The sequence below is a fragment of the Equus quagga genome, chromosome 6 (genome assembly GCF_021613505.1).
Source record: "Equus quagga isolate Etosha38 chromosome 6, UCLA_HA_Equagga_1.0, whole genome shotgun sequence".
In the NCBI taxonomy this organism is placed as follows: Eukaryota; Metazoa; Chordata; class Mammalia; order Perissodactyla; family Equidae; genus Equus; species Equus quagga.
Window position 1 is genome coordinate 131,451,232 of NC_060272.1, and position 12,405 is coordinate 131,463,636.

The 12,405-nt window shown below is 52.2% G+C and overlaps 1 protein-coding gene and 1 long non-coding RNA gene across 3 annotated transcripts; one reads left to right on the plus strand and one right to left on the minus strand.

Moving 5' to 3' along the window:
- Positions 1–1,989: 1,989 nt before the first annotated feature.
- On the minus strand, positions 1,990–4,150 carry LOC124241096 (uncharacterized). Of its 2 annotated transcripts, XM_046664666.1 has the most exons (4): positions 2,893–4,150; positions 2,537–2,604; positions 2,291–2,350; positions 1,990–2,178 (listed from the first exon to the last, which is right to left on the minus strand). In XM_046664666.1, the coding sequence occupies exons 2-4, from the start codon at positions 2,581–2,583 to the stop codon at positions 2,022–2,024; spliced, it is 264 nt and encodes an 87-aa protein (XP_046520622.1). In that variant the 5' UTR covers positions 2,584–2,604; positions 2,893–4,150; the 3' UTR covers positions 1,990–2,021. The 2 variants fall into 2 exon arrangements, with proteins under 2 accessions (XP_046520622.1, XP_046520621.1); XM_046664665.1 differs by having other exon boundaries at positions 2,537–4,150.
- On the plus strand, positions 2,563–5,563 carry LOC124241097 (uncharacterized). Its single transcript, XR_006889099.1, has 2 exons — positions 2,563–2,700; positions 5,238–5,563. It is a non-coding gene; the product is annotated as an uncharacterized LOC124241097 (long non-coding RNA).
- The last annotated feature ends 6,842 nt before the right edge of the window (positions 5,564–12,405 follow it).

Below are 12,405 nucleotides of genomic sequence, written 5' to 3' on the forward strand. Positions count from 1 at the left end.
GGCCCCTGGGGCTGGCCCCTTACTTTCCTGTTTTTGCCTAGTCCTGTCCCAGACATGCCAGCCTCTTGCCAGCAAGGGCCTGGGGTTTCCAGACTCAGTCTCTGGCTTATTGAGATATCAGGCTCAAGAGCTCAATTACCTCTCTTTTGTTTTATTCAAATTCCAGCCTCTCTCCACTGTGGGCCTGGAGAAACATCCCCCCTCCCCACCCAGGTCTTGTAATACCTCATCAACAACCACTACACCCTCTGCACCCCATCCTCTTACTAAAGCCGCAACCTCCCATCTCCTTTCTGTCCCTTCTCTCCTAATCCCATACCCAGCCCTCACTCCCCAGTTCCTCTCACCCCCCCCAGTGTAAAACTCCTCCTCTTCCTCCTCCTCCTGTCCTTTCTAGGAAGCTGGGAACTGCCTAGGGTAAGGGCAAGCTGCTAAGTTTAGTGCCCCTGGCACCTTGAAGAATTTCCCACTCCTGGTCTGGGGATTTCAACCCTCAAGTCCTGCTCTGTATTTGAAACATAAACGGAGTCATAACCCAGGAATCCAGCTCTTATCTGGTTGTGGCAGGGGTGCCTTCTGCAGCCTTCTGCTCTGTGGCCAGCTACGCTCTATGGGGCAGGCCTTCTCTTGGAATAGGGATGCGCACCTTCCCTAGGCATCTCTTTCTGCTGCAGGGCTGCTGTAGCAATTCAGAGACAACCATCAGCTCCAAGAGTAGGGACTAGTCCCCCTCTCTGGCTGAACAACTCAAGCTTCTCCCTCCTGTCCAGGATGAGGCTTGAAGGCTCTTCCCCAGAGTTTGTGTTGTGGGTACTCAGGAGGAATTCTGAGTGTCTTGGTGAGGTGCAGGCCCAGGGCTGTACAGGGTACTCCACTATTGATGGGGTTCTTCATGTGGACATTGTGAGGCAATGGCTCAAGAGCCCAGGTCTGTTCTTGAAGGTGGCCACAATCCAGAGGTCACTCATCTTGAACTTCTAGTACAGAGGCCTTAGGGACTCTCTTCCCACCCTTCAGACTGGATTTGTGCCTCAGAACTTGGGTGTATCCATTGAGGTGCCATTGTCTTGTCACAGATCTGCTCCATCAGCTGGCCATCTGCCACATACTTTGTTGTCTTTCCTGGACCAGTCAGTCCAGAGACTTGAGAAGGCAAGAAATGAATTCTTCCTGGTATGCACCCATGTCTCTCTCTTTTGCCTTCTCCAAAGAAAGGGCCAACTCTTCTCTCCAGCCACAACCTGCTGAGGCAGCAGCAGCCCCAGGCTGAAAGTTAGCTTTGCCCTCACCCACAAACTGGGTTGTTGTCTCTTTAACTTAATCCTCTGGTGCCCTTTCTTAGGCTAGGGTCAGTCCCTAACTGAAAGCAGGCTCACTAGGTGACAAGACAGAAAGGGATGGCAGGGGGCAGTGGCTCTTGGGTTCTCCTAGGGAGGTAGCAAGAACTGCTAGGTGGGCTGATGCCAAGCGTCTTTAAACTTGGGATCAGACTGGAGGAGCCGGAAGTTAGGGTATCAACTATAGGAAAGATCTCCAACAGTCTCAGTCACTCCCTGTTGGCAGGCTGAGTGAGGCAGCCTCTAGGAATCTTCCTCTCCTCTTACAGCCTACTTCCTACAACGCTGGGCTTAAAATATTTTAGATCCACTCCCAGGAAAAGAAGATTCTTCAGACAAATGGCAAAGTCTTGGTTAGGAAGAAGGTGGTAGCAGAGAGCTGGGGTAGTGAGAACACATCAATGTGGGGATAAGTTGGAAGACTAGGCCAAGACTATTTAGTTCCCGCCGTGTGTGTGTGTGTGTGTGTGTGTGGGGGGGGGGGGGGTCACTATACTAATAGGATGCCTGACACTGACGAGGGATCCTTGGGAATAACGGGGGCCTTTACATGGAAGGGCACCCTATGGTGGGGGGTTGGGGGAGGCCCTGTCATTAAGGAAACTGGTCAGCCTGGAGAGGGGCTCCCAGCCCGAACGGCGGCGGCGGCGTAAGAGTCAGGAGGGCAGCACGGCGGACTTCGGTTTAAATCTTTAATGCACCGGCGGGCTGGGCAGTGGCGGCGGGCGTGCGGCGGGGGAAGCCGCGACCGGAGCGCTGGGGAGCAGGGCCCAGCCCGTTTGACAGACAGCTCATCAGGCCCCGCAGAGGCTCCAGTTTCTGCTCCCGGGGGTGCGCCGAGCTGTGGGGCGACCCGACACTGGCATGAGGAGGGGCGGGGACGCCCAGATCGCCCCTCCGAGACCGAGCCGCGTCCACGCACCGGGCGGGTCCGCGGTATCGCAGCCCCTCACCTCCGCTCCCTCCGCCACATGCGCAGCCAGGGGAAAAAGTAGAAGCAGCCCCAGTAGATCCTGCGGAGAGAGGGCAGAGGCGGGCCGGGCGGGGCGGGCTGACCCCGCAGGCCCCGCCCCTCGGTTCCCCTCGCGGCCCCGCCCCCAGGAGGCCCCGCCCCCCGCTCCTCCCGCTCGCGGGGAACTCGCGCCCTCCCCCCCCCCGGAGCGGCTGGGTTCCTCCTCCGCGGAGCCGCCTCCACTCACTCCTCCTCCGCCTCCAGCGCCACCTCGTATCTCCTCAATCCCGACATGTCCCGGGCTCCGAACGTCTCCTGGGAAGCGGCACGATGGATCAAGGCCTCCCCAGCCCCGGGCCCCCTTCTCGGCCATTCCCGGGACCGGTCTGACTTGTTCCCAGGTAATCTGAGGTAGGTGCCCCCGGGAAGCCGCAGTTGCCACATCGGGACAGGGTGGGATTGGAGGTTTGGGAGGCACTGGACCTTAAGGGATGAGGAGGTCGGTCACCTCGGGGGCGAGGGGCACTCAGGGCGGAAGGCTGGGCGGTCATGGGGCTGGGATATTCGGGGCCCCGGGTGAAGAATTTCGGGGGCTGAGGTCACCTGGAGGGGGGCTGAGGGTCGGCGCAGCCTAAACTCCCGCCCTCCCTGGCTCCACCCCGGAAACTGCCGTTACGGTTACGTCACAGGGACTCCGCGCGCGGCGGGTGGGGCTTGCCTGTCACCCGGAAGGGGCGGGGCCAGCCTTTCTTCACAGGTGGCGGAGAGGGAACGTCAAGCGAGGAGGTGGGGCCAGGCCTGTCACTGAAGGGGTGGAGTCGGGATTTCTTAATCAGATACGGGGCACAGGACCCGCTTTATAAGGATGGCGTCAGAGTTTGGCGCCCCACCCTGGGAGACGCCAGAAAAAGGCTTTGGGACGCGTCCAAAGTTGTTTCCCCAATCCCCGCCCGCCGCCTTTGGCTTCTGCCCTGCGGATGGACTTTCTTGTCGGCCCCATTGCACTTGTCTGACCCTGGGCTGAGGAGGAATAGGTCTCCAGGGACGGCCCAGTCTAGAAGGGCCAGGCCCCAGAATACTTGTCGGCTGAGTGGCCTGGGCCAGGTCCCTTAATGGCCAGAGGGTCGCAACCTTTCCTCTCTGAGCTGAGAGCTACTTCCCGTGACTTTTGTTCCTCCAGTCATTCAATCAACAAATCTTTATTGAGCGTCTGCTATGTGCCAGGCACTGTGCTGGGCCTGGGCTTACATCAGTAGAGAAGACAAGCGGAGGGAGTCTCTGCCCTCAGAGCGCTGCTATCTGGCTTGGAGATGGGGGATCGAAAAGGACCATCAGATCATTACAATAAACGCGGCAGACTGGCTGGGGGAAGGAGATGGTGCTTCGGCAAAGCCCAGAAAGAGGAATTACCCCAGTGTGGGAGGTTGGAAATAGCTGCCCCGGCTAGTGGAGGGAGCCTTGTGGCTGGACGGTAGGGGACAGAGTGACCAGAAATAAGGGAAGCGGAAGTTCCCTCAGGCTGAAGTGTGGAGAATGGATACACCTACTCCCTCCCCTCATCCCACCCTCTTTCTCCATCTCAGACCTGTCTTCCCCTGCCTGGGCTACAGACAGACAAGTGACACGCAGATCCGTGGGTGCCAGTGGCCTTTGTTGGAAGCATTGTAGTCTGGGCGAGGAGGAGCTGTGCTCCTGCCCCCTCACCTGCTCACTCTCACTCGTACTCACACTGACACTCCGGGCCCCACCCCGGCTGGGTCAGGTCTGGTACAGGGGAGCTGGAGGCCTGATACCTCCTTCTGGTCCTGGGTTCCCCAGGGCCACAGTGATTCACATCCCTTCACTCAGACACAGGGCCTCCTCCGGGACTGTCATGGGCTAACTGCTGTGGCGCTTGCTCTGGAGGAGGAAGGAGAGGCAAGGCCATGGGCTGGAGTCTTGGGCAGGGGCTCAAGGGAGGAGGCAGGACTGGGGAGGGTCAGGCTTGCCTTTACAGAGTTCTTCTGCAGTCTCCGGATGATGCGCTCCACCCAGGGCTGGACTAGGGGTGCACAGAGCTGGCGACCTCTCACTGTGGTGAACCTGGAGTCAGGTCAGAGAGAATGGAGCTGTGGAACCCAGCTTCCTGGCAGGCTGTCGTGTGATGGGAAGAGCTGAGGACCACATCTGGGAAGCTGTTTCAGGGGTTTTCTTGTGACAGGGGACTCGGCAGGGAGCAGGGAAGTAAGATGGTGAATGGAGGTGGAGGTGATGGAGGAGGTGAATGGGAGGGAGGTCCGTTACTCTCCATGTCCCACCCACAAGAAAACAGTGTCCTGTAGTCAATCCTTGAGGAGGAGATAGGAACAAAAAGGCACCAAAAATGTTCCCAAGAAGTGAGTGTTGGTTCACCAAGAAATAGAGTTGGCATCACTCAGAGCCTGGGGCTGGTGTTAGCCTTAGGGCTTGAGGTGGGAAGGCCACAGCCCTGCCTGGAATTCAGGACACTTGTGTCCAGTGCCATAGCTTTAGTGTTCCTCTTTCCCCCACCTGTGTGCACTGTCCTCTTCCTCTGGAAACCCTGGCTGGAGGAGACAGAGCCTCCAGAGGGAAGGACAGCCAGGGCCCAGGATCTATCCAGGCACTGATACGTGGAGGAACACCTGGGACACAGGTGCATCTGCATCACCTAGGAGCACACACAGGACACAGGCACACCCACACCACACAGGCCCATGTGTAGTCTGCATAGGAACACACACAATGCACAGATATACCCACAGTGCACAGGGACACACGGTCACGAGGGCATACCCATTTGGTGGTACATGTACACTCTCAGGATCACAGACACTGTCAGACCTGGGTGTTGACCTGAACTCACAGTCTCCTTCACAGACTCCCTGAGACCTGTGTGCTGGTCCTGGCTATACCCCTCACCTTACCATTTTACCCCCTCCCCTTTCCAGGGGAAACCGAGAAATCAGCACGCTGAGAAGAGGAGCAGTGCTACGCAAGAGGCCATGGAGGATGGATAGAGACGGACAGATGGGTAGAACCTCTGGAAGCAGCATGTGTGTGGGTTGTGGGAGTCCTGCTTGTGTGGAGCCTGTGTAGACTGTGTGAGGCTGGATGGGGGAGAGTGAACAGAAGTGTGATGGCGAGGGTCATGTGAGTGTACATGTGTGAGCCTGTGTGAAGCTGTGGCTATCTCCTATTTATGGCTGCCTGAAGCTTTTATTTTCTGTGCCTAGAAATTTCTTCCCTCTGTTGTATAATAAAGAATTTGTCTGGCCTTTGTCCCTGGTTCCTGAGAGGGAGACTCTGAATCTTTAGAATTTCCCAAGTAATCGGAGTATCTTTGTTATTTATGAGCCCCTTGGATCACACCTGAGTTTATGCTAAGGGATGAGATGATTTAGGATGGAGGCTGGTCACCAGAAACACCAACCATGTTATTGCAGAGATGGGGCTTTGAGCCAGCCTGACCGGGGAGGGGAGGAGGGCTGGAGATTGTTTAGTCATGTGGCCAACAATTCATTCATGTCTGTGTGATGAAATCTCAATGAAAACCAAAGCTCATGGATCTTCCTGGTTGGTGAACATACTGACTGACGTGCTGGGAGGGTGATGTGCTCTGTGTGTCTCTGTGGGGAGAGTGTGCAAGCTCTGCATTTGAGACCCTCCCAGACTTTGCCCTGTGTATCTCTTCATTTGGCTGTTCCTGGTTTATATCTTTTGTAAAAAACTAATTGTAAGTGTAGCACTCCTGAGTTCTGTGAGCCACTCCAGTGAATTATTGAACCTGAGGAGCATTGTGAGAACATCCAGGACTTGTAGCTGGTTGGTCAGAGATGCAGGTGGCCTGGGGACCCCACTTGTAGCTGGCAGCTCAAGTGGGGGCAGGTTTTTTGCGACTGTGCCCTTAAACCTGTGGAGTCTAACGCTAACTCTGGGTAGTTAGTGTCCGAATTGAATTGCAGTACATGAGTTGGTCGCAGGATACCTCTCCACTGGATATGCTCCCCACTGTCTCCTTCTCTCTGGAAGAACCTTTTTTCCCTTTCATAACTCTTCAGTAGCCTCCCTGTCCCCATTCCCCCATTTCTCACTCCTTGTCTTTAGCTCTGAGAATCTCAGCAATCAGCAGTTTGGAAGAAGGAAGGAGGGTTTGTACTGTTGCCCTTAGGGAAGGTTTGCAGTGTTATCTCCTCCGAGGTATTTGAACTATCAGACTTAAGGCTAGGGGTCAGGGCTTGGTTCAGGATTAGAGGTTCAGTAAAGAGTGCCTCCCTCTTTCCCAGGTTTCTCCTCACCTCCACCTCTTCTCGGTGGTCCTAAGACACCTGGAGTGGGAAGGATGGGACCTAGCTGGTCCCCTAGATTCCCTGAGGACAATCACAAGAAGCGGGATAAGGCTGGAGAAGGTCCCCTCCCAGGTTCCCCAGGTCTCCGTAGGCCTATCTCAGTGCTTCCACATCCATCATCTGAGACTCACTCATCCCTTGGACAAGCAGAGGTAAAGGGAAAGTTCTTTGGGAGCAGGTCCAGCTCCCCTACCTCACATCCTGGGACTCTAGGGCTTCACCCTCCTGGCCCACCCAGTACTGCCCCTCTCCCCATTGACACATTTTCCTGTGTTCCAAGCTGAATTGGAGGAATAGATTGAGATAAGCCTGGCCTAGAACACTCCCTTCTTCTAACCATGCCTTACCTATCCTGAGAATTACGAGGGGATTTCTGAGGAAAAAGAGGCTGGTCAGTTTACAGACCAGGAATCTAGAGATGAGAGAGGGGAGCAAATACTTTTCCCAACTGATGAGAGAGATCCAAGAGACAGAGACCAGAGGAGGAGACCTCTAAGGAAAGACTAATTGTGGAGTGCTATTCTGTTTCCCATTCCCAGCCGTAGAGCATATGATGTGACACACTTAACTGTGGGCCCATTTTTTTCTGGCTTATCTATCCATCATTCATCCATCCATCCATCCTTCCATCCATCCATCCATCCATCCATCCATCCATCCATCTATCTATCCATCCATCATGTGTCCATATGTCCACCCATCTTTGTCTCTTCATTGGTCCATTTTTCCTTCTTCCATATTTCCTTTCATCTGTCTTTTCATATCTTCATCTGCACTTATTCATCTGTATGTTCAACCATTATGCATCTAGTAAGGCGTCCATTTATCTATCTATCATTTATGGTAATAGTTAACATTTGTTGATCCTTATGTGCCAGGCTCCCTGCTAAATACTTTAAATTTGTTGTTGCATCACAAAGCTGTGAAGTAGAGTGCCATAAGCTATGTTTTTGTTCATGCAGACACTGTTCTATACTCCTTTTTAAGGTTCCTTTCGGGAGCTCCTCTCCTGCTTCATATAGTCTTGGTGGGTCTGTCAACCACAGTACCCTGATCAGAGCACCCCATTCCCCATCACTGTAATATACTGAAGAACTGAGTATGTGTCACAAGCTCCTTAATCAGAGCTTTTCATGGGGTTTGATGTTAGGAGAAAGAGGGTCTCTATTTTAGATCATTCACTGTAAAAATCTAGACTTGAGGCTTCCAGTGGCCATATTTGCTGCTGCTAGAAGAGCACCTGTCTATAACAGGAATGAGGCCCCCACACAAAGAATTAGAAATAAAGTTAAGAGATGGTGATAACATCTTTTGAACCCCTGGATCAAGTAGGGCTGAAGTAGACTAAATCATCTTAATGGATCTAGTTATGTGATATGACAAATATAACTTTTTGCTTAAGCTACTTTAAGTTGGGTTTTTGTCTTTTGCAGGAGAAAGAGCTCTGAATAATGATTACTGTATTATTATCCCCATTTATAGATGAGAAACCTAAAACTCAGAAAGATTAGTTTACCCAATGTTTCCCAGCTTATAAATGGCAGAACATTGGCATTTGGAGCAAAACTCTGGTATACTACCTATATATGTCTGTCTGTTCATCTCTCCATCCAGCCATCCATCAATCCATCCATCCCATTCATTTATTTATCTGACCATCCTTCAATGCTAAGATACCAAAGGCAGTAAGCCTTGTCCCAGTTGCCAACTCCAATTCTAAGGCTGGGTTTGGGTGAGATTAGCAAACTTTTTCTGTAAAAGTAAAAAGATAGTAAATATTTAAAGGTTTGCTGGGCTCTGTAGTGACTAATCAGTTTGCTGTTGTAGCCAAAAAGCAGCCATAGACAATCTGTAAATGAAGAGGGATGGCTGTATTCCAATAAAACTTTATTTACAAAAACAGGTGGCAGGCTGAATTTGGCCCAGGGGCCATAATTTGCTGAGCCTTGGTATAGATCTGTGGGGAAGATGCATACGTCCTGTCATTGTTGAGAACATGAGTTGGGAGTGGGAACATGTATGCCTTGCATTTGCCATTACTAATGTAGCGGAAACAATGGGTTTTCATCCTCAGACTCTTGTGTTAGAATCTGGCTTTATGACCTTGGACATAAACAGGGAACAGGTGACAGTTTCCTCATCTGTAAAATGGGAATAATATATATCTAGTGAGGTAGGACATGTGCCTGACTCACAGTGGGCAGTCGGTGAAAGTTCGGTCCGTCCCCCTTTCTCATTCATCGCCTACCATGTATCACCAGTATCCGAAGGCCTCTCTCTCTTTAGGGCATCTCGGGATGTGGTGAGGACAGCTCAGTCTGGCTTGCTGAGTTCAGGAGCCCAGCTTCTAAGAATGAGCTTGCGTACAAGTTACATAGATTAAGCTCTTGCCAACTCCAAATTTCTCTTTCTAGAAGCTCTACCCTAACTCTTATCTGCCCTGTTCCAAACCTAAAGTCACTCTAGTTCCCAGCAAAACAAACGGCTCCCCAGTCAACTGGCCCTATGAGACCTGGAAGCTGGACCCTCTTATGGACTTCATAAGTCCGCCACTCAGGATATCACCCGTTCCCCAGGGGGCTTTTCAGCCTATTTCTTCTAAACAAACACTCCTCTCCAGGAGGAAAGATTGTGCCCATGTATGTTTGTGTGTCTGTGGCCATGACTGTGTGTATGTGTAATCATGTATGTGCTTTTGTGTCTATATTGTGATTATATGCTTAAATGTCCGTGGTGTGTCCTTGATGTAGGTGAGTGATTGACTGTATGCCTGTGTGTGGGGTGGGTATGGACATATGTGGGTGATGAGGGTGTCAGCACTTGTGTGTTTGTGTGAGCATGTGTTCTGACTGCTTGTCAATCCATCCCTTCGTGGCTCTCAGCCTCCAAGGGCCTGCAGGGGGCATCCATTGCACAGGGAAAATGGGATATGGGGCTCCTGGCCTGGGCTCAGCCTCCTGGGGCCTGCAGAGGGCGTCTAGCATATAGGAGAAAGGGGATATGGGACTCATGGCCTGTGGAAGGGGAGCTCTGGCCTGAGGAGGCTGGGCTGTCTTGTTCCAGAAAGGAGCTGGAAATGAGCAAGAAACCAGATGACTCAGCTCCTGAAAGTCCCTGATCCTGGGAAGGGGTCTGCTTCACACCTCCTTCTCCAAAGCCTCTGTCCATATCCAGAGGGTCCCTGCCCAGCCAGAGGGAAGGCTTGGCCCTGCAGGCTCAGAGTGTGGGTGGCACATTGCATAGGACTTCCGGAGGTGACGGGACACCAGGATGGGGGAAGTCTTCAGCAATAGCACACCCCCCTTCCCTGCCTCTTGCCCTCTGGAGTTTGAAGTAACACCACTGTCAGGATTTCCCACACACCCCCTCTCCTTCGTTTCCTGCAATTTGGGCCACTCTGAGCCCCAGGGTTCCTGAGCCTGGGCTAAGCTTGCTTGGGAGATGCTCAGGAAACAAGGGCCCCTGAACACAAAGCAGAAGGTGACCTATGTGGCTGGAGATGGTGTGCCCTGGGGGATCAGAGGGGAGGCTGCAGGGTGGAAGGAGCTCTGTAGAGCCATGAGGATGGGTGAGGCAGCAGGGAGGACATTCCAGGGAGAATGAAAAGCAAGCACAAGGCTCAGAGGAGGGATCGGGTTTGTGATTAATCCCACTGTGGGTGAGGTGGGGGAAGGGCAAGTGGGGAGAGAAGCTATGTGTGCGGGGAAGGTGGACTGGGGAAGTTATTTCTGGTCAGATCTATCTTTGGAAAGATTCCGGAGGATGGAACCGTGGGGATGACCAGCCCAGGTACTGCTCCTGCCCGGAGGAGGGAGGCTGAAGCCAGGGCTGGCCGTAGCTGTGGGGCTGGGGAGACACAGACACCACAGACATAAAGAGGCACAAAGCTCATGACTTGGTGGCCAACCAGAGTGAAGGAAAGAAGAGGTAGAAGGACTGGAAGTGACGTACAGATTTTCTTCCGGGTTCCAGGCTGTAGAACCAACTGCCTGTTTGGGATTTTCTCTTGGCTTTCTCAAAGACACCTTATTTCAAACCAAACTCTCGATTCCCAGTACCTCCCTCCCAGCTGGTCTCCTTTTCCAGTCATCCACTGCAGAGGATGTCACCACCATCCCTCTAGCTGCTTGGGCCTGCAGACTGGTGTCATCCTGGTTTTCCCCTTTCCCTCAGGCCTCAAATATAAGCTATCAGCTCAGCCTGCTGTTCTGTTTCACAAGTATGTCGAGAACCCTCCTCTGTTCCAGCTGCCACCAGCTGGGTCAGGTCAGCATCGTTTCTTTCCTGGACTACTGGAAGAGCCCTCTGACCTTCCCACTGCCCTATAGAACTCATTTTCAAAACTTCCAGGAGGATCTTCTTAAACTGTTAATGAGGTCATGTTACTCATCTGCTTACGTCTTTCATAGCCTTAACAAAATTGGCACTCTTTCCTGTGTCCTGTAAAGACTCGGATCATGCGACCCCGGCCTCCCTGGCCTACCTCACCTTGTACCCTCTCCTCCTTGCCCACTATACTCCAGCCACACTGGTCTTTTCTCCTTGAGCGGCTGACTTCTCTTTTAGGTGTTAGCTTAACTATTGTCTCCTCAAAGAGGCCTTCCCTAACCACCCTATTTAAATGTAAAACATGTCGTTGCCATCTCTTCCCATTTTTATCATTCTTAGCCTTTTTTGTTGTGTCTTTCATACATATATCCAATTTGAAGTTCTTTTATTTATATGTTGTAGCAGACCTTTGTGTTGTTTTTGACTGACCACATTTGAACCTCTTTCCCACATAAAAGCCTGATAGGCTGGATACTCACTTTCTCACTCCCCCTGCATTTAGGGAGTGGTCCCATGGCCTGGTTCAGCCAATCAGGTGCACCCTTCAGGACTGTAAATTGGAGCTAGTGATGAAAAGGAGAAGAGACCATAGGGATCCATTTTGGTAGTGGTGATGGTAAAGGTGGTAGCAGTGCCAGCCTCTGCTGCTCAGCCTTTTAGCTCAGCAGATCCAGTGGTGATAGCCATGCTGTACAAGGTCAGTGAGGGTGCTTACACTCCCAGCATGCCCATTCCTGGGTTATCGCCACCCTTGCATCAGTCCACACCTATAGCCCATGGAAACTTCCCTATGGCCATTGACCCACAAAGCCATTTTTGAGCCAGGCTTGTATGGTTCTGCACAGTTTGCTTGGACTAGCTTGTGGTGGACCACTATAATGTTAAAGCTCCATTCAGGGTGATCCTGAAGGACAGTGGAGAAGAACGTTTTTCTAGTGTGCAGAACATCTCATTCGTTTTTTCTGGAAGGGGAGTGGTTTTCTTAGATTGGAAGCTAAGGCTATCATCTGGCTTGGGCTTCTCATGCCACGGGGTGAATGTGGAGTTATCACACTGGCCTGGGAGGTCAATCCTGACTATTGAGGGGAAATAAGGCTGCTGCTACAAGATGGGGTTGTGGAGGAGTGTAAAGGCACCCAGGTGATCCTGGGGGTACCTGGGGTACCTCCTAGTGACGTCATGCCCAGTGGTCAAAGTTAATGGAGAACCCCTGTAACCTTCATCAAGCTGGACCACCAGGGGCTGGTATCCCTTGGGTGTGAAAGTTTGGGTCCCTTAACAGTCATAGAATATCAACTGGCTGAAGTGCCAGTTGGAGGTAAAAGGAATAAGTCATAGAGGAAGGGTGGTAAAGAGAATTCTAGATTCCTGTCCCCTGGTTTGCGTATCCTGTATAATCCTTCTTTGAGGGGTTCCCCTTGACCTCTTTACCTGTAAATAT